Below are 21107 nucleotides of genomic sequence, written 5' to 3'. Positions count from 1 at the left end.
GTCCTTATTAAAAAGTAATGGATTGCAGGAGAAAGCTGGATCACCCAGACAGAACTTCTTTTTGCACCTCAGCAGACCATAAGTCACTGTTTTCCATAAATCCTGACAATAACAGTTCTGAAATAGTTACATATTACAAGATCACAATTTCATTTTGTAAACGCTTTTATCTAAAGCGACGCACAACACGCGCAGCTAGGGTTAAAGCTACAGTATGTAGAATCGTAAGCCTTGTATGGAATCAACCGAGCTCCCCCCTCCCTTCTTTGTCTAGTCATGCTCAATTAAATTAAAAAAATTTTTCTCATTATTTACCACAGCCAGACAATTAATGATATACAAATAACTTTTTTATTGCTATAGTCAGGTCGAACATTAATGAAACATCTGTAATAGCAGTGCAAAATTCTTCTTCAGTGTCAGTCATACAAGAAAAATCAGTGCACAAAAAAGAAAAAGTTAAGTTTGCAATTTCATAAGGACATTAACATTCTTCTTAGTCAACATTTTGGTGAAACGTCTCCTTTTGAAGCTGTTTTAGGTCCTTGAGTCTCTGGCTGCACCATAATCGGGTAGACTGACAGGCAAAGCTTTTGGCACAGATGGGTTATTTTACCTGGATACAGTGGGACGACAAACATTTGTATGTGATACAGATTGTGGTTATTTCATATATGCATTGAAGCTCAAACAGATCATTTGCCCTTACCCATTACAAATCCAAAACACTGAGGTTTCTTCTCCCAATGGACTCCCAGAAAATACACAGGGACACCAGTCAACATGATGGCCAGACCAATTCCACACACGATGGGCTCAGAGTAAAAAGAGAAGGCCAGCAGGAAAGCCCAGAACAGCAGATAGATGACAGGCCACACCAGGCTCACCTAAAACAATCACACGTAGGTAGAACTATGAAATAAATGTGTCAAAAGTTTGTTTTATAGACAATCACTGCCTAAGGTTTAGTTTGATAGATTTCAGTCAGTATCAAAACAATAGTGCCATTTCGTTCCACACGAGTGCATTTAACCATGGGCAGTTTCTCCATAAGGGCAATCGGGCGACGCCCTACCAAAGTTGAAAAAGGAGTGATTTGTTTTTTGACAGTGTTACACGGCTGTGAAAGTTTTAGACAGTTTGAGCTCCTCTCTAGGTCATTGTCCAATCAGCGCAGGGCTGTGCTCCATTAAGTACCGCCCCTTTAAAGCAATCTCAGTCAAATTGAAAATCACCCACATTGCTCTCATAGACTCCCATGTAAAAATCAGTTTTTTTTTCCCAATTTCAGTCGTTACAATGCATTCCTTATGGGTTCTGGGAGGGCTCGCACTAACGTGCTTTTGTTATACCTAACGTGAGCATAGCCGGCGTCAGATTGGCCGGAAACAACGTGATTGAAACTGAATTTACTGTAGCGCGTGAATTCCTAATGAGGAAGATGAGTGACACCCCAGTTCCCCATAAAGACGAGAAATTGACAAACACTAACATCCTCAGCACATTAAACTGTGCACTTTAGGCAATGCCGACGGTTTTAACAGTATACTGCCTTGCTCCAACCTTAGAAGCATTGACAGTCACCTGTGAAAATTTGTTTTCAACACTTAAAAACAGAGAAATGCCATCTCCCGTTTTACTGACACGGGATAAACTGGAGAGAGAATGCCACCACCTCTACTTAAAGTAAATGTGTGTTTGTGCACAGCGCTGTGAATGGTCAGGTGATGTGTTTGGATTAGCCCAAGAAAGACCCACACATGGATGCATTCATTCGAATTTGGGTCGACTAAAGCTCTACCCTTACTTGTGTCCGGAGAAAGTGTCTCTGCACTTTCTTTGGTTGATTGCAAAATTACACCAACCATCTATCGACTTGGCATGTATATTACATTGCTTTTGGTGTTTCCTGCCGTCTCGTGTAAACAGAGATCGTATTGAAAATGTTGCCGCGTGAATATTGAACCTTTCGGAAACAAGAACGGGAAACAGGGCTTAAGTTTCTTGTCTAGTCACATGGGTTACGGCGGGTGCATCTTAAATGTACCTACCTTGATTGGTCGATGCATGTGAGGTTTCTTTATACGCAGCACAATTTGGCCCGCAACTGTGACGCCATAGAATAAATAGTTGATGAAACCCACATAGTTTATGAGGGTGTAAATATCACTAGTGCACAACATCAGCATTGTTGAGATCAACTAAAAGAATTGTGAAAAGGAATTAAGAATGGTTAGTTTGCAAAAAGAGGTAAAAGTAATAATTTTATAAAATAAATAATAAATATAAAAAATGATATAATTCCTTTTGGATTTTACCGTAAACAACAAGGCAGGGATGGGTGTGCAGCGTGTGATATGAATCATGGCCAGTAGGCGTGGTAACTGGCCTTCTCTTGCACCTGCAAAAAACAGCCTGAGCAGCACAGTCAGTAATATAGTATACTGTATGTGTGGAGAGAGATTAATTAAAAACCACAGACGCTTCACTGGAGTGAGAAGAATACTGACCGAGATGATGTAAACAGCGAACCATTGACCCCTCCGAATGTGGATAGTGCCACAGCGATTGGCATAATCCATGACATGACTCCTAGCAGCTTCTCTCCAAATGTCTACAAGAAATCGGAGCAGAAAGCATAACTGTAGGAAGTAATTATTCATAAAAATGTGTACCTGAACACCCGATTTGAAAAGCAGATTATCAAAGGATAAATCAATACGGCTCCACAGTTATCTACTACAGTGGTGTCTAACTCATTTTAGTTCAGGGGCCAAATACAAATAAGTTTGATCACAAGTGGGCCGCAGAAGTGGGAAAACAAACCAAACAAACCATTTCAACATGTCCTTAAGTTTGCACTTTACATAACGTATAAATGAAACATATATAAATTATAAAGACCCAAACAATATCCAGACAATAAGTGAAAAAATAACTCACTGCAGGATTTTCTCTTTAAAATTTCATTGATTTTGTGACCAATTTTAATTTTATTTGGTGGAAATGTGAAATATTTTCGGGAAAATTAATTTCTTTGAACAATTTGAGATTTAAAATGATTGCAATTGTGATAAGTTTCAATTAACTTGTGTATTTAGACGGGCTGAGATATCTTAATTTTCCCTTATATTACATAATATTTCCCTTAATTAAATATAAAATTGATCACAGAATCTAGGAAATTTAAAGTGAAGATCCTGTTAGGACTTATACTGTATACATAGAAGTGCAAACTAGGGCACAATAATGTTGAAATTACTCGTTTTCTCACATAATCTGTGGCCCACTTAAACTGCTACGTATTTGCCCCTGACCTAAAATCAGTTTGACGCCCCTGTTTAAGCTGGTCCAATGAAGGCTCATTTCTCACCACAGCCACAGCATTGGAGGCCAGCAGCTCCTGGGGACTCATGGCGGTCACATAAGCCACGTTGGCAAACACATAAACGAAGGTGACCACAGGGATGGAGATGAAAATGGCACGAGGAAGATTCCTGCAGGTTTGACCGAGACGTGTATTAATCACATCATAAAAAAAAACAAAACAACATTTCTATGCATTTACACAAGGTTGATCTGTGCACATGCCTGTATGGATCCACCAGCTCTTCTGTGACATAGTTGAGGAAATTCCAACCTCCATATGCAAAAGATCCTTGCAGAAAGGACAGCGCCACAAGCCCAACATCGTATTCACGAAATGTCTCGAAAGCATGTGCGGGCTCCAACCAGTGATAATGACCTTTAAAAAGAATATCACAAACTGTCACATGATAAACATCAAGCTACAGCTTGTATAAACAAACAAACATTAGGATAAAATCCTCATCTGCTCATCAGTTGGTTTTATACCAAATATTTTCACCTTTGACTGTCAGCTCACAACTCAGATACAGTCGTTCAAGGAAACAACTTAAGGTTGTTTTAAAAACTGAGCTTTGGGGAAAAACCCAGACTCACAATTAAATACTAAATAAAATCGGACTCAAGTAAAAAAAACAAAAAAACAAATAACCTACCTTTGCATATTTGAACGACACCCAAAAGTATGATGAGACCCAGAGCAAAAAGCTTGCCAGCAGTGAAAACATCTTGGACACGTGTGGCCCAGCGCACACTGTAGCAATTGACCCATGTGAGCAGCACTGAGGATAGAAAGAAAACATACAAACATTTTGCTCTATTGACAGCAGAAGTTGAGGTGAGGTTTGCTTTACACTGCATGGCCTCATGTCAGTTCACAAGTTCCTTAAAGCAAATTAAAAGGGCACAAGAAATAATCACTTTGGCTAGTAAAAGCCTAATTCACTAAGGAAATCATACTTCAAATACACAAAAAATGAATAAATAAATAGTTTTGCACAAGGGACCAGTCCCATGGCACAGTGAGTCAGCTACAAAAACAGATGCCAATAGTCCTGATGGTGGCACTACAGTACGCCTCTAAAGCTTTTGAAAATGTACAACCATACAGTACGTGCTAAAGCCCAGGTTCCCAAAATGGGGTACCGGTACGCAAATTATCAAAGGGGGTACAAGAATAAAAAATACAAATTGGAAATTAGAATATAAATCGACCTACTGTCGGGAGCTTCCATGCAATAACACAAATTACACATGGTTACAGATTATTCTTTTTTTTAATTATTATCATATATATATATATATATATATATAGATAGAGATAGAGATAGAGATAGAGATAGAGATTATGACCCCAAGGTTGAAAAACCCTGCATTACATTATGTTTTTTAAGTGTGTAGGAGTAGGGGGTACATGGCTTCAGGTTAAATGACTGAAGGGGTACGGGACTGTGAAAAGTCTGGGAACCACTGTGTGAAAGTTTTGCGAGTTTCACTTAAAGCTAGGGTAGGCGATTTTCTCCAGATACACATTTTAAGTTATTGGTTGAAATTGTCTTTATGTCCTGACAGAAATTAAGATCTTATGTGCTCTGAAAAAGGAACGAAGAAAATCTGTCATCTGGAGCAGCTGTAAACCTGTAATAACTTTGACTAATGGAAAAAAAACAAACCGTTTTTCACGTCTCCCTGTTCGTTCTCGATAACTCACATTCACGAGCTCAAACTGAAAGCGCATCACCGCTGACAGAGTTAAAACAGAGTTTTTAGTCACGTTTTTAACATATGATTGTAAAGTTTATTGTTTACTTACTGCTGAATGAGACAACGACGTTTCTACACTACACAAGCGCTGAGCTGAGGTCTGCTTCTGCAGCAGCTGTGCATGTGAGTGAGACGGGGGGGGGGTACATTCAAAATCATGCTAGCTTTTGAAAATCGCCTACTCTACATTTAAATGTAGCCCCAACACTGAATAATCTTTTTTACATTTAAACCTATTGCCACTCATGAAGTCCACCACTGCTTGTTGCTCAGAATTGCCTTATTTCACCTAAAATTGCCTTGAGTGAAACATTGCTCATTGCATTGTTTGACTCACGCAGACAAACGGCAGCCAGCAGTCGTAGGGCGGCATCGGGTGGGAGGCAGGAGGGGTAGAGGGGCTGCAGGGCGTAGTTTGAGAAGGTGAGGGCGATCACAGCCTGGTTAGTCGGGTAGATCACCAACACAGCAATCCAAAGTCGCAGGAATCTATAGAATGACAAGACCTAGGTGGTTAATGAGGTGTGAGATAAGTCACTACAGTCAAAAACAATGCAAACTGTGAGATGAAGCTTTGAAGTTCTTTACAGAAGCATTGGCTATGGTATAGAAGAATCATAACTGGCGCAGAATTTGGGGGTGCAGACAGTAGGCCTGGGGATATAGAAGATTACAATGTCGCCTATAGTAATATATTTTATTTCATATCTTATTTTGCATTAAAATACCCGTTTCAGGAGTCACTACTTCTCGGAACAGCATGAAAAGCACAGTTAAATGGATTTCTGAATGGGTCCTAAACAAGCCACACTGCAGAACTTACTCACACGTGCTGTCCCTTAGAGGAGAAAAAGACTAAAGTGGCTCATGTTGTGCAGTTTTTTGTCAGCAAATAAAACCCAGGTTTTTTTTCTAAATAAAGTGTAAAATTTTTTTTGAAAAAACAGAAAAAAAACCCCCTTGAGTTTTGTATTTTTTGCTTTTTTTTTTTAAGAAAAAAACGAAAAATAGAGAAGAGGGGGGAAACGAAGACAAAAAAAACTGCTGAAAGAAAAAGATCGAGAATTATATCTTATATCGCCATTTTGAGAAATAAATAGAGATGAGTTTTTGTTTGTATCGCCCAGCCATAGCGGACAGTGAGTTTAATAAAAATGTTAAATTATATGCTGAGTCTGATATAAATGTGTGATAGAAGCTTACTTTCTCATTTTTTACATAAGCGTTTTGTGTGTCATTGCCTTATTTGAAACCCTTTACACGAGCACCCTACAAATAATTTTTTACATTTTGCAGTCTTTTAGTGTATAACAATGTAAGCTCATCCAGGCACAGTGGGCCTGGATGAGTGACCTCACCTTTACTCTTAAGTTTTAATTGTTCTCTCACCCTGCAAGGCCTCCAAAAATGTCTAAGATGTAGGAGTAGTCTCCTCCTGACTTGGGGATGGTCACACCTAACTCTGCGTAACAAAGTGCACCAATAGCTGTGATGATTCCTGTACTGAGCCACACAATGAGGGCCACGCCCACTGAGCTGGCGTTTTCCAGGACTCCTTTAGGGCTTACAAAAATCCCAGATCCAATGATGTTTCCTGTGAGTAAAAACACACAAAAGCTGTTAACATTTCATGGCATTAGGAACAGATTCCACAACATCATCAATTTGATACCTATGACGCAATACAATGAGCAGTGGTATTAGTATTATCTGTCATTAATCGCGTGTTCACACCAAACGCGTCAGGTGTACCTTCATAATATATGGTGGACGCATTTCTAGGGAGCGTCAGAGGTCCCGCTTTGTGTCCCGAGCCTCCTGTGCTGCGCGTTTTGAAGCTTTTCGCATGGCGGACGCTTTTGGCGGGCGTCCGGTGCTGTCAACACGGCCGACGGTGGAGTTGGAACTGTTGAACTTTTGGGGCACGTTGACCAATCAGGAGCGTTACCCAACCGTGACGTATCGGAATAATGAGAAGAAGGAACTAATCGGAGGCAGAGACAGATGGACAGGCACTCTTCTGCTGAAATAAAGCACCTGTAGTTGGGGTCCTGGTAGGAGATGTGAGTGCCAATGCGGGTCAGCAGGTCATCAAACTGGGCACGGGAGAGACAGAAGTAGCGCTGAAAGCGACTCTTGTCCGATTGCAGCTCTAGTGAATCCAGAAACGGCGCTGAGGCGCAAATAAAGCCAAGCCACTCTCTGGATAATGTAGAGTCGATGAACAGGGGTCTGAGGCGGCGTGTTCAGCAAGGAACTCCAAACTTTATTCTCCATTTACCACACTTCTCTATAGCCCTTTAACATCACAGTGCACACACTGAGTAAATACATCCAACCGGAAACACCGCCTTCTCAACACAATGTTCCCCACCAGTCACTGGGTAATTTATGAACGTAACTGATCGCCACAATATCATCCACCAGCAACAGAGAAGCCCCTCCCCTAAACTCACTGGCCGCGCGTCCTGAGCATCTTCGATGCTGGTGACAAGCGTCTGTATTCAATGAGAACAAGCTTCCAACAATGCGCGTGAGGCACGATTTTGATGCCCAAAACGAGTTTGGTGTGCACTAGTGTTGCAGATCAGTGACCTCATCAACCTGAGCATTAAAAAAAAGTCGAACGCAAACAACCACAATATATAGACTGTTCATCATACACAATACTCACTGGATTAGCTGGTATTAGGTTGGATATCTGAGTGGATAATACATGCATTCATGAAACGAATATCATTAAATTTAATTCTTGGAAAAATCTCAATAATGTGGCATGAGTGAAAACAGGAATTGAGAGTATATAGTTCTTATTATTAAGACTTACTCACCCACTATAATGGCACAGGCACTAACCAGGCCTATTTCTTTCTTTAGAGCTACTCCACAACTCTTTCCTTGATCACATTGTGACTGACTGCTCTCTGTGCTGCTGCTACTGCTGCTGCTGCTGCTTCTCTTCTTGTGACCTTCTGCCATCCTCAGACGTCCTGTTGTAGTCAGCAAGTGTCTCCAAAGCACCTTTCAGCTCCAAAATGCATGAAATAGAAATATATATATATATATATATATATAGACGCATGCACAGCAACACACCTTAAGAAAACTATGTAAATTCCAAGCCAGGAACATAAGTTGCACTTAAAAAAAAGTCATCTCTATTTTTTATATATATATTTTTGTTAAACTTTGCATGGTTATAATTGAAGAAATGTGCAGTTTATTTTTGGTTTAGGAGTTCAAACAGTTTGACAGTTCAAATAAAAGAATGACTTTTTTTCTCCAAAATATGATCCTTATGTACTCAAATTGAAAGGAGTTAAGAGCATAGTTACAGCACAATCTTTTATTTATTTATTTTTTAAGTAAAAAATAAAGTAATCGGGATTCGAACCAAATCGTTGGTTGAGTGTATGTGTGTATATATACTCTTTACCATCAAGAAAGAAAAAAGCCCAAGCCTAAAGTAGACGACATATTTATTCATCATATTAAAATATATGGTCTGTATAGTGTTTTTGTTGCATTATAATAAATAATGTTGAATTTAATTATTGTTGAGCCTATTGCATGCTGCTTCATTCTGTGAGTAATGGTGATTTAGTTGCTTTGATGGGGTTTTATTAAATTTAAATGTTTATGGTAGTTCAGGAAACACCACTTTTATTCAGTTGTGCTACAGTTCTGTATAAAACCTGGAAGAGATTGTGCGTTAATGTTTGATAATGAAAATTATGTTGGTTAATTTTTCATTACTTTCAATACTTCAGTCATTTTTTAATGCAAATAATTCAGTACTTTCACTTGAGTAATATTCGCACAGAGCATTTAATTGTATTGAGTAGTTTTAGAAAATGAGCATCTGTACTTTTACTCGAGTAATAAAGGTGAGAACCTTAGTTTAAACCGGAAACCACGTTTAAGTAGGCCAAGCTAGCACGTGCTGAAGAATACGTACATTTACCACTTCCCGAAAGGAAACAAAAATTCTAATCTACACTTGTCACATGGCCACTATGAAATTCAACTTTAAAAGTGCTTACCCGCAGAGGAAAGGAGAAAATTAGTCTGTTCGCCGTCGTTAGGTGATAAACTTCATTGTTGGTCATCAGTTCCACCACCAGCTGCTCGTAATGAGGAGATAGAAATGACAGCCTCAATCATTAGAAACCCCGGCGACCATCAACCAATCAACGAGCTCCAAAATGTCACGTCTCAAGCCGCGCCCTTGACAACGAAGCCCCGCCTCTCCTATTAACGAAAACTGCAATTTGAGTCGGTGTAGGCAACTAACGGCCCGAGGGCCATCAGCGGCCGTCGGACTTATTATGTGGCTCCAATGTAAATGAAGAAATTGACTTAAAAAACATTCAAAATGACGAGAAAATGTTCAATAATGAACTCCAAAACAACTTCAAAAGACAGAAAGTGAGAATGAAGCACATAAATGACTCTAAGAACAAACAAAACGACATTAAAATAAACATGCAAAGTGAGAGTAAAATATACAAAATGGCCGTATTAATACTTAGATCTGGGTCTGGGTTAAAAAAAAAAAGCAAAAAAAAAAAAAAACATCACTTAATTAATTTTCCTTTGAATGTCCCGATATCAATTCTTAAAATCCTAAAATCCATAATTTAATACGTCTTTTCTACCATTTGTAATGCAGTACTGCGGGCCAAATCCTTAATGTAAAAATTAATATTTTCAATACTGCACCAAGTTACAGTTACATTCTACTATTTTCAGCATTAGATCTATGAGAATCTCTTTCATATTCAAGTGAAATTGGTGCTGTGACTAAAAAATTCAATCAAAAATGGAATTGAATTGCAAATCGGATTGAGCCATTGTGAATCAAATCGATTTGGGAAATCTAAATGTATACCCAGCTCTACTCAGATTGGTCATTATTCTAAGTGCTGACATAAGTTGGACCATAAGTGTTCTTTGTGTTAGTAGCTTCTTTCTCTGCATCCAACATTTATGTCAAATCTAATCTTCAACAAAAACCTACCATTGATAGTAGAATTAATGATGCCACACCCTCCATGGTCACACCCCACACTTGCACTAAAGCTACATTACATGCCAAATAACTGTATTTTTACAGTAAGAACAAACATGCACGATGCAGATATTTTGGCCTAATTTCTCTTCCTTTTTAAGGAATTTACCAGTTCATAGAAATAAATACAATGATACTTGAATTTGATAGTAATTAATTCCATAATGAAATTTAAAAAAAAAAATGTACCTCTAAAAAAAAGAAAACATATAGACAACTCTTCACTTCTTCTCATATCAAACTGTTGAGTATTGAACTTATTTCTGAAGGATTTGTCCTAGGTTTTGGTAACTCAATCAATTTTTTAAATGTATCATTCAAATATCTATGAACTATTAATATACAATCAAGGTTTGTAAGTACAAAAAACCCATGTATTTCATTATTCCATGAAGCGGTTTGTAAAGCTCTATGATACACCACCGTGTGCGTGCAGCATGATAAGACCACATGGTGTGTGTTCATGTGCCATGAATTAAATTCTAATAAGACATTTCAACAAAGGGATGAAGAGAAGATTCATGTCTGTAAAGTTTGAGCGCAGCTTTTTTTTTTTTTTCTTCTTAAAAATTTAGAAATATTTTGATGTGCCTATATGTTGTATAATTCCAAAAACTACTAGGACAAATATTGTTTTCATGTATACCATTGTTTTGCTGTACTGTGGGATGTTGACATTTTACCCTAAAATGCAATTCTTTTTTTATTAGTAATGGTAATATGTAATTTTAAACAGTTTATATGCTTAGAAATAGCCATATAACTCAATATGAAGAACAGTGCTTCTTGATTGTTAATATTTATGGATAAATCCATTTATCCTCTTACAATATTTCATTAGGCCAGTGGTTCTTAACCTTACTGGAGATACTGAACCCTTTGGAATTAGATCAACTACAATACTTCTTAAAATCATCGGTATATATATATTTTTTTGGACACACACGTAAGACTGGGTCGATTTGTTTATTTGTTCAAAAATCTTACATTTTTTTTTACATTATATTCAAGTTTATAATTGAACATTTTTGTAATTTATCTTTAATGAAAAAAAATGATGAAAAACACATTTTTACTGTTTTAACCCCCAGGGTTCATTCAAACCCAGGTTAAGAACCACTGCAGGCTTTCATCAGGTTTATGCTTCATAGCATTAACCTGATATAGTGACATTAATGCTGTATACAGTAGATTATTCAAGCGTTGTCCATTACATTTTTTTTTTTTAATCACATGGAGATATCTGAAGAAAATGTTTGATAAGGTATTAGCCACAGAAGTACAAGATAAAGAACATTACAATTTTATTTTTATTGACATCATTACATAAAAAATATGAGCAATAAGAGCCAAGTGATTTGACTACCGTCTTTCAGAGCCTTGTTTTTCTATATTAAAGTGTCAGGAAAAGGCATATGTGGAGCTGTATTTAATGTGTACATCAGTAAAAGTAGACATGAAAACAAACCTAACAAAAGTATGACAAAAAAATAACACGCATTAATGACGGCCCGACACCTGCTTACAAAACCTATTTGACGACTGAATATATTGGCAATTCTAATCCTTTCTCTCCCTCCCAGTGTGCCCAACCACCAGAACACATCGACTTTAGGAGCTAACACCAAAAAACTCAAAGTGAAAAAGTGTTGGACTCCCACTGTGACTGCTACGGAGACAGGAGTAGTTATGAAACGTCTTCACAGGCCGATAGTGTAGGAGCGTCCAGCAGGGTTGTGGATGGCAGAGCACGAGGGCTCGGTCACGGCCCACTCGTACCAAACCTTTTTTCCATTGTTGCAGCGCCAGAACCGCACCGTGATATTGTCGTTTCTGGATATGGAGATGGGTTGCTACAAAGAGAAGCAAGAAAAAAATAGTATTAAAGTATTAAATAAGTTCTTGGTTTGGTCATCTTTTATTGTGTTGCCAGCAAGTTTGGAGTCAATTATAATTGCATATTTGTTAATTAATTACAATTATGATGTAATTATAATTGTTGCTGTAGTCATTATTGAATTGTAATTTAGTTAAGATAATTGACTTTGTAATTGGAATAAAAAAATTAAAAAAAAAAAAAATCTATGCAAAAATCAAGCTTACTGGATCATTTTACCATAAAAAAAATAGATAAAGAAAAAAATAGTGTTTACTGACCCACACCAAAAATATAGCAATATTTTTATGAATAAGCCTAATAAGGTAACTAAGAGATGAAAAACAAATAAGATTTTTTTTTGGTATATTCCACAAATGTTTAAAAACATGAGTCAAAACTGATCCGTTATCATAAGAGATGCTAACAGAACGCTAACACAAAAGGAAGGATATGTTTTATGGGGTTATTTATTAAAAGCTCAGTAATTGTGGTTCATTATAATTCAACTGTAGTAATCAAGAACATAATCGGAACTGACATTCAGGGGAAAATAATAATCGTAATTGGAAAAAATGCAGATAATCATAACTGAGTTGAAATTTCAACATGGATATTTGAAGACGTATTTGTAATTTAAAATTGTAAATGACCCAAACCCTGGTTGCCAGTATGACTTACCTTTAGTGGGAAAAGAATGGGGAACCAGGAGAACATCCCAGGAGAGTGTGTTTCTGGTTTTATACCTGCCACATATACAAGAGTTCAGAGTTTAATACATATGATGAGTAAACCTACATCTTTGATAGTGGTCGCCCTATATATGGACTTTTTTTCAAGATTGGCCATCGGCCGATTTTTTTCCCATATCGGTCGACCTTTAATTTTTGACCATCAATATTTTCTTTTTGAATATCCGACTCACTGAGAGTGACATCTTTGTACAGTGTGGTCTCAAAGTAGCCAGCGAAGCCATGGAGAACAGAGTTACACTCTACAGGGAACCTCAGGCATTGATACCGGTTGTTGTTCATGTCTGAGAGAGAGAAAAGAAAATGCAATTAAAAAGGAGAACGTCTGTAAATCTGAGGTTAGTTTTAATATCAGACGTATGGAAACCTGTGGGATCAGTGACATCAACCATTGTTAAGCTCTACTCGTACTCAACTTCTGTTTACTATAGGCAAATAGTATCACTAGTCCTACTAGAAAGCATTATATGCTAATAGGGGGACAGAAAAAGCTAATTCATGCTTGCCATTGGCTTTTGAAGAATATCACAACCAATCAGGGTGTTGGATTTGGTTAAAATCCCTCCTACTTCATTTCTTTCAAAAACTCATGTAATCTTTTTTTAAAACATACATCTATATATTTTTCTATGCAACATGCATGAAAGGTTTCTTTCAAAATAAAAGACCAGTCCAACATGAGACATTATTAAGCATTCATTTTTGACCAGCTGTCCACGACCCACTTTTGGGTCCCTACCCACCAGTTGAGAATTGCTATACCAGTAGACTACAAGCAGTACTACTAGATTTTGAGTGTACTAGTAAACCAACATTTTGCGTTACTAGTTAAGGTTTTTTGTTGCACTAGTAGACTTAAAACATGTTAATATTGAACTAAAAGCTTGACTAGTACAAAAAACTAAATAGTAAAGTGTACTAGCAAACTAGTGTGCCAAAAACCTTAACGAGTAAAACTAAAATGTTGTTTACTAGTACGGTCAAAATATCACTAGTAGAACTAGTTAGACTATTTCTATTCAATTAATAAAGCCAAAAGATTCACTAGTTCTACTAGTAGATCTAATGCAAATGAAGCAAGAGGGTTTATAACCAAATCCAGCACCCTGATTGGTTGTAATATTTGTGAAAGCCAATGGTAAGCCCGAATTTGCTTTCCCCACCTCCTTATAAACATATCTGGCACTTTGCTTTACTAATAAAGTGTTCATGCGCACTAGTAAACCAAATTTGAGTACTAGTAGAGCTCATCTATGGTTGATATAGTGATATCAAATTCATGCTCAAACAGCTTTCCCTACACAGGAGCTGTTTGTTTACCTGTTGTGGGGTGTGTGAAGGTGAAGCATGGCTGGGGCTCTGAGAGCTCATGGAAGTTGTGGAGGCGCACTACGTAGGGCGTCTCAAAGTGGCTCTGTGGGTCTTTGTCGTGTTCCCGACACCCTCGCACTTCATTGTACAGCTTGGAGGAAGACAGAGGAGCCAGGAAGGACGTGTACGAACATGGAATGCTCACTCCATCCTCTGAAAAATGATATCAAGAGGAAAAAAGAAGGAAAGCGTGTAAATATTAACGAGGATAACGAATGTGTTTTCTGCTGGGTGTAGTTAATGAAGCAGGAAAAACAAATCCTTTGAGATCACCTTTGAGGAAATGCTGCGCTCCATCCAAGCACTCTGGAGAGAGCTCGTTGTCGCCAAAGGAACCGAGCAACTCACTCACTATGATGTCGGCTTTTTCAGGTGCTGACCATTCCCGCATGTCACATGACACCACCGTCACCTGATCCCCCCACTCTTCAAAGCGCCAGTTCTCTAATCTGAAGAGCACACATCTTAGCGTAAATGTTTCAGCTTTCACACTTTCCTTTTAGAACAGAATGAAAGTAAAAGATGTGACTTTGGACATTTTCATTATAAATCAACCGCTGCTGCTGCTACACAGGTCAAATGTAATTCATGTCTAAGCTCCAACACATTTTAAAAAGTACTTAAAGTTTTATTTTTAGGATGTTTTTACAACCAAACAAATGCCAAGTAAATATGGTTATAGAACCACTAAGCTACAGTAACCATGTAGTTAGCTACCTCCACTTAACACATAAGAAGAGCATCTCACTCACGTGATTACAGCATTGGGATTTTTCTCCACAGCGTACACTTTCAGCTTCCTGCCAGCCTGTCTGGCAGCATGCAAAGATGCATTGACCAGAGGACCACGACCTGCTCCCAAGACCATCAGCACCCTAAAGCAAAGAAACACCAATTTATCACACACAGCTACAATAGCCATTGATTTTTAGTGTTTAGCATTGGTATTGCACCTGACAGCTTGATAATTAAAATGACAAGTAGGGCCTTGAGCAGGGCCCGATACCGATCTTGATCAGATGTCAGCACGAAATATACTTTAGCAACACATACATTAACCTTAAACATGTAAATATTCTACAATTTAATTAAATAAATAAATAAATAAAATATGTAGTAGAAGAGCCTAAAAATACCCTCAATAAATCCAAATAAAACTGCAAAAAACCAATAAATATAAGTGCTGGAGAGGAGTTTGGAATTACCTGCTTGTCTAATGCTTGTTAAACAAGTTTATATTAATGCTACCTTGAGCATCTGTGTATAATGCACTAGGGGTGTCCCGATCCGATATTGATATCGGTAGAATGTCAGCCAAAAACGAATGTCAGATTTCAATGGACTGCATCTAAAATCTGATATAAGTGCTATGATAAGTTTTTGTCCCTGCCCTCAGTTGTTCCCATCATATACTGACAATAAAAAATAGTTGAAGTGAACTTGAATTGTAATATTGATATCGTACCGGAAGTGAAAAAGTTGTGTCGGGACATCCCTAATATGCACAAAGATATTCAATTTTCAAAAAACAACAAAACATAAAATACTGTAATTGTATTCTATACTAATTTATATTCTTGAAGTCAGATACCACAGCACACATTCTAAGATCCAATGGACTTGAGAACATAATAAATCAGAGCTGATTTATACACTACTTTAGACATTCGTTCAACTTAAATTTTACAGTTTAGCAGGCAAATACTCACTGAACGTTAGTGTCCTTCTGGTCGTCTGGAACTCGGTCTAACAGACACTTGTACACAGCCTACACAACGAGAGCACAATACATCTCGTCTCGGTTAAAACAAGTTATTGCACTCTAATGGCCACAGAAAAATCTTTTTGCAACATTTTTTATCATCCACTTTGTTAATTTTGTGGATAAAATGTAAGAACTCTGGGTAAAATTGACAATTTACTTTAGCAAAACCAAGAATTTTATTGTTTCAACTTTAGAGCTGGGTATTGATTCTGATTTCCCAAAAAGATTCGATCCACTACGGCCAAATTCAGTTTGATTCCACTCAATTTTTAACTGGTTATGGATAATTCAGTCACAGTGCCAATTCTACTTGAATATTGAAGAGATTCTTAGAAAATGAATGTCAGTTAGTATAAACTAACTCTAATTTTGGTGCATTATTTAAAATATTAATGTTTATATTAAGAAATAAGCCCACAGCCATGCAAACACATGGTAGGATAGATACTAAATAATTGATTTTAGGATTATATGAATCAATATTAAGCCAATCCAAAGAAAAGAAAAAATTTCAATTCCATAAATTTTTTTTTTTTTTTAATTATTTATTCAACCCAGGCCTAATGTCTACTCATGCCTGATGTCTCCTGAACATTAAGGGAACTACTTATAAAGAGAATGTTTTACCTGCTGGTACTGGGAATATTTAATGGGATCCTTCTCAAATACTTCATACGTCTGAGACTCCAAATTGTCCATCAGGGGCTAAATTAAGAGAAAAAGAAATACATATAATAAGGCTGTAAAGGAAATCTGTCAACAACAAAGCAAGCCCCACCTCACCTGTAAGGGGGATTGTAAGTAATCTTCATAGCCCTTTGCAAACAGCTCGTAGGCATTGGGTGCGGGTCGATTCTGGTTGAGGTATTCCAAGTACTGAATGTAGGATTGAAAATCCTTCTCAGAGTGCCGACTGGTGCCAGTGATAATGAACTGGGCCTCCAACTGAGATGAAGATGAATACTTGTGTTTAAACACTTAACTACAGAGTAAATAGATCTAACACACACTGGTATGTTTCACTTACCTTGAAAAGACGGAAGACTATTCTCTGATGGGTTTTGGACAAAACCGGAAAGCCTTTTTTATTAGTGAGGAAGATGCTGGTTGGAAGTATGGCTGATTTGATCGGTTCCCCAAGCCATTTGTCAACAACTGCTTCAGATGGTAAATCCGCTCCGACCTCAATTGCTTGGTGAAAAAAAAAAAAAAAAAAAAACAGCAAATCAGCCTATCGGTATCTGCGAAGTGACTAATGATCTCTGATCACAGAGTACTCACCCAGACAGATTCTTTTGTTGTAGTCGCAGAGTGTTCGAAACGAGTGCCACCTATAAACAGAGAAGAAGACTAGATGAGAAATCTAGGAAACAGACGACATAGGAAACACTGTGAAAACTAAAACTCACCAGCTCCAGGTTTTCTCGTCAGCGCACTTGTCATCGATACAGGGAGTTGGTTCATTTTCTATCAGATCCTCCCGAACATCTTCTGAAGCCATGAGAGGAACTCGTATCCAGAACTGATCGGTACAGAAGACAAAAAAATAACCAGTTTCAATGGTCCGTCCCGTCTCTCCGAGAGACTGAAAGCCGTGGGTCTTACATTAGAAGTGTGGTGTCCAGTGTGGATGTGGTTTAGCAACACTCGGGCTAAATTGGCATTATGGGAACCCTTTAAAGGGATCATGAAAACAGGCAGACCCAAGTAGGCTGAAAAGTTTAGCTCCTGAGCTAAAGCCTGCAGGGGGGGACACATATGAAAATGAAAAAATAGATCACTCAACATAAAGGAAAGAAATGTGCATTAAAATTCTTCCCTCAAACATTAACTTATTAAACACAAATCAATAACTTTTTTTCATGTGAAAAGAAACACCTACAGCTTCAGCATTCCTACGTTCTGTCACAAGTTCTGCATCCGCGTCAATCCAAGAAGAGAGCTTCCCAACAATAAGAGTATTCCAATCTGAAAAAAAGGTTTATTCCATTTTTTTTTTTTTTTTACACAAATGTACAATTGCTTTTTCTTGATTTCTGATTCAAAGAATATTAAATACAAATAACAATAAAACAAAATGTTGCACAAACAGTTTGACTTCTCATGTGAACCTATTAGGGCTGAAAAATTTCGGAAAATAATCTAATTGCAATTTTTTTCCTCAATATTGCAATTTACTATGCGATTATTTTTTCAAGGGCCTCTTGTCATGTATTTTTCAATGAACACAAGCAATAAATCAATTTGTTTCATAATAAACAAATTCAGATTTATTTAAACTTTAAATAAAGATAAAATGTAAATTTTAAAGCACAGATTACAACAATAAAGCAAACAAATCTGTGGCTTTACCGCTTCAACATATCTAACTAACTTCACGTTGCATGAAACATGTGGACTGCACTTCATAAACACTTTCTGAACTTAACAGTACAGTACAAGACAGGACAAAAAATGCAGCATTTTATGATATCGCGATAATATCGCAAATGCAATTAATCATTGAGCCTTAGAACATATACACTCTTTCATTTGCAACTAAATCAAAATGATCTGATGTGCTAACCTCTTCCACATAGTAGCAAGTCTGACCGGGTCTGGGCACTGGTTCTGGACTTGGCTGGCTCGGATTCAAACTCCCTCCGGAACCTCGGGTGGAACAAGGGCATGCACAGGAAATCAAACCTGAGAAACAACAAAGATAGCATGAGTTAACCACTCATATTGATTAGGGATGGGACAAATAATGGATGCATCATCATTCAGACATGGTAATCAATAACCGATTCATACATTTCTAATAATCATTTATTTAAGGGTGATTTCACCCAGAAGAATCGTAGCTCTAGGATTTGTCTGCTCATTTGTCCGAAGGACATTTTATTGGATAAACTGATGTTTTAGAATCACTACAAATTACAATACTTGAGCTGCTTATTTATCTTATATATAAGAAATTATGTCATTTAGAACAGCCCTTTTGTTTATTGTATACATTACACAGACATACAAACACCAAAGGCATGAAAAAGGTGACAAAAAAATAAATAAATCTATCATAGTGGGGTCTGGGGGGATCCCCCCTCAGAGAAATTTTTTGATTTTAAAGGGGACGTATTATGCAAATTCACCCATCTCCATTTGTTCCAAGTACCCGAAAAACATAGTATTTGAGGTTTATTTTCCCAATCTCGCTTGTTTTCCAAAGTTTTAGCCTCTGAAAAGTCACTTTCTGAGCAGTTCTGAAATCGGGCCGTTTTGTAGCCTATACTTATGCATATTCATGAGTGGGCGTGTCTATAAGCGCTCACTCACTTCATGTCTCGCTCTTTTGCAGGGTGATCAGTGATCACCAAAGCCATTTTATTTTTGCTATCCACACACTGTTATTGTTTTCAGCCAAAAATAAACAAAAAAAAAAACTGCACATTACAGTGAAACACTAAGTGAGTCCGTCTCAGTGCTTAGGGTCTCACAGCAGCAGCAGTCATTCAAACTCTCACCTGAGTGTGAAGCTGCTACGTCACTTTCTCCTCCTCCTCAGCTCTTCTAACTACAGGAATAGTGCATTTAATGTCATAATAATTTGATTTCTCCAACAGCTGAGTCGCATTGTCACAAACGAGTCAGATCAGCGATATGAGGCGATATAACAGGTTCGCCAATGCGCCGAACCACAAGAGCGTACTCCGCATGAACAAATAGTGCTGATGCTACAGTGTACGTTCTCTGTGGAGGCGTGGCACCAGCAGCAGGCAAATTCTGGACTTAGTTTTACCAGTAACACTATTAAAACAATAAAAATCTCTGGAATAAAATTACAAACGCTGTTAGGTTTGGAAATATCTACAGAGTGAACAAGCTTGTGTTTTTATCCCTCTCGACCTTTGACACCCCCCCCCCCCCCCCCCCCCCGTGAAAAGGCTTATTTAAATAATAATAATAATTTTAAAAAAGCCTATACTGCAGAAAATACGGTAAATTGTAAAATATCGCCCAGGATACAATATCGTCCATCTCTACCTAAAAACGTTGTAAAATGACTCAGCATGCACGCACACTTTCATTAGCTCAATATAAGCTTGTTATACTTTGATGCTGAGTATGGCACTGTTTATATTAAGTGTCTTTACAAAGTTTTTATAAGAGCACGAAGTCCTCACGAGGGGAAACGCCGTTGTGATTGGGCACGTGCTGGTAATTTACCGGCTAGCTTAGCAACCAACACGTTGCGATTGACCTGCACATCTCAGGCTGGTTTCCGGTGCACGGTAAGTGTTGCTCATTACAATCAGACACTCTACTCACCCGAGTTTAGCCACCGCGGCTAACGTGCCCGCTATCTCGGGCACACAGTCCAGCTCTCTGCCGCAGGAAACTCTGCTACTCGTGCTGGCGGACGCCATGACTTCAGCCAAACAGAATGGGTTCAACCAGTGGGACGATGCCGCTGTCGCTGCTTAAAGTCTAATGAAAGAAACTGACTCCATGTTGGCTCCAGATCAGAGGAACATGTTCACCGCGTAACGGAAGGATCGAGAGCCGAAATGGCTTCCCATGTACGTTTGCTGCAAGTCTCGTGCAGCATCGCGATAATTGAAAGAAGTTTTTAAACAATTTGTAATTTTATTTTATTTTTTATTTTTTTAAGCAAGACACTAAATTGCGATGTACTGCACTTAATAACGTGTTTACATTTGTGCTATGAATAAAAATATAGGGAAATCTAAATTTAAAAAAATGGGAGAAAAAAATGAAAAATTTTGAAAAGAAAAGAAAGAAGAAATACAATTAAATAGAATATGATACTCCCTTATTGATCCCCAGAGGCGAAATTCACTTTTGCAGCAACTTAATAATACAAGAGCAAATAGTAGAAACAAACATAAATACTTACATAGATAATAGTGCAAAGAATGTAGAGTTGCAATTCAGACATAAATTAGAGGAAAAAAAAAACACAAAACAGAAACAATCAACAAATAAATAAATAAATAAATAAAACACAATGTGCAAATGACACTCAGAGGAGTTTTGTTGGATGGGAGGGTGTCCGAGTGGTGACAGTTATTTTGTAAAACAATGGTGTTGAACACCACAGATAATATAATAAGAATATTATAATATACTCATATAATAAAA

At 37.7% G+C, this 21107-nt stretch overlaps 2 protein-coding genes across 4 annotated transcripts; both read right to left on the bottom strand.

Annotated features, from left to right (window-relative positions):
- Nucleotides 1–332: 332 nt before the first annotated feature.
- slc7a8b (solute carrier family 7 member 8b) lies at nt 333–9306 on the bottom strand. 3 transcript variants are annotated; one of them, XM_028472475.1, is made up of 12 exons: nt 9174–9306; nt 7962–8158; nt 6520–6724; nt 5468–5619; nt 4023–4148; nt 3592–3745; nt 3374–3497; nt 2511–2614; nt 2319–2415; nt 2052–2201; nt 710–887; nt 333–616 (listed from the first exon to the last, which is right to left on the bottom strand). In XM_028472475.1, exons 2-12 carry the CDS (start codon nt 8107–8109, stop codon nt 501–503), a joined length of 1554 nt encoding a protein of 517 aa, XP_028328276.1. In that variant the 5' UTR covers nt 8110–8158; nt 9174–9306; the 3' UTR covers nt 333–500. The 3 variants fall into 3 exon arrangements, with proteins under 3 accessions (XP_028328276.1, XP_028328277.1, XP_028328278.1); XM_028472476.1 differs by having other exon boundaries at nt 7962–8161; nt 9174–9255; XM_028472477.1 differs by lacking the exon at nt 2052–2201.
- A 2186-nt stretch (nt 9307–11492) lies between these two features.
- On the bottom strand, nt 11493–20500 carry prmt5 (protein arginine methyltransferase 5). Its single transcript, XM_028472474.1, has 16 exons — nt 20274–20500; nt 18532–18650; nt 17848–17933; nt 17571–17705; nt 17375–17487; nt 17247–17296; nt 16993–17156; nt 16749–16910; nt 16593–16670; nt 15910–15968; nt 14953–15075; nt 14474–14649; nt 14150–14353; nt 13003–13113; nt 12759–12823; nt 11493–12054 (listed from the first exon to the last, which is right to left on the bottom strand). The coding sequence occupies exons 1-16, from the start codon at nt 20369–20371 to the stop codon at nt 11902–11904; spliced, it is 1896 nt and encodes a 631-aa protein (XP_028328275.1). The 5' UTR covers nt 20372–20500; the 3' UTR covers nt 11493–11901.
- Nucleotides 20501–21107: the final 607 nt, after the last annotated feature.

The sequence above is a fragment of the Gouania willdenowi genome, chromosome 17 (genome assembly GCF_900634775.1).
Source record: "Gouania willdenowi chromosome 17, fGouWil2.1, whole genome shotgun sequence".
Classification (NCBI taxonomy): Eukaryota; Metazoa; Chordata; class Actinopteri; order Blenniiformes; family Gobiesocidae; genus Gouania; species Gouania willdenowi.
The sequence above is the reverse complement of the archived record's forward strand: the minus strand, read 5'-3'. Positions and strand labels throughout refer to the sequence as shown.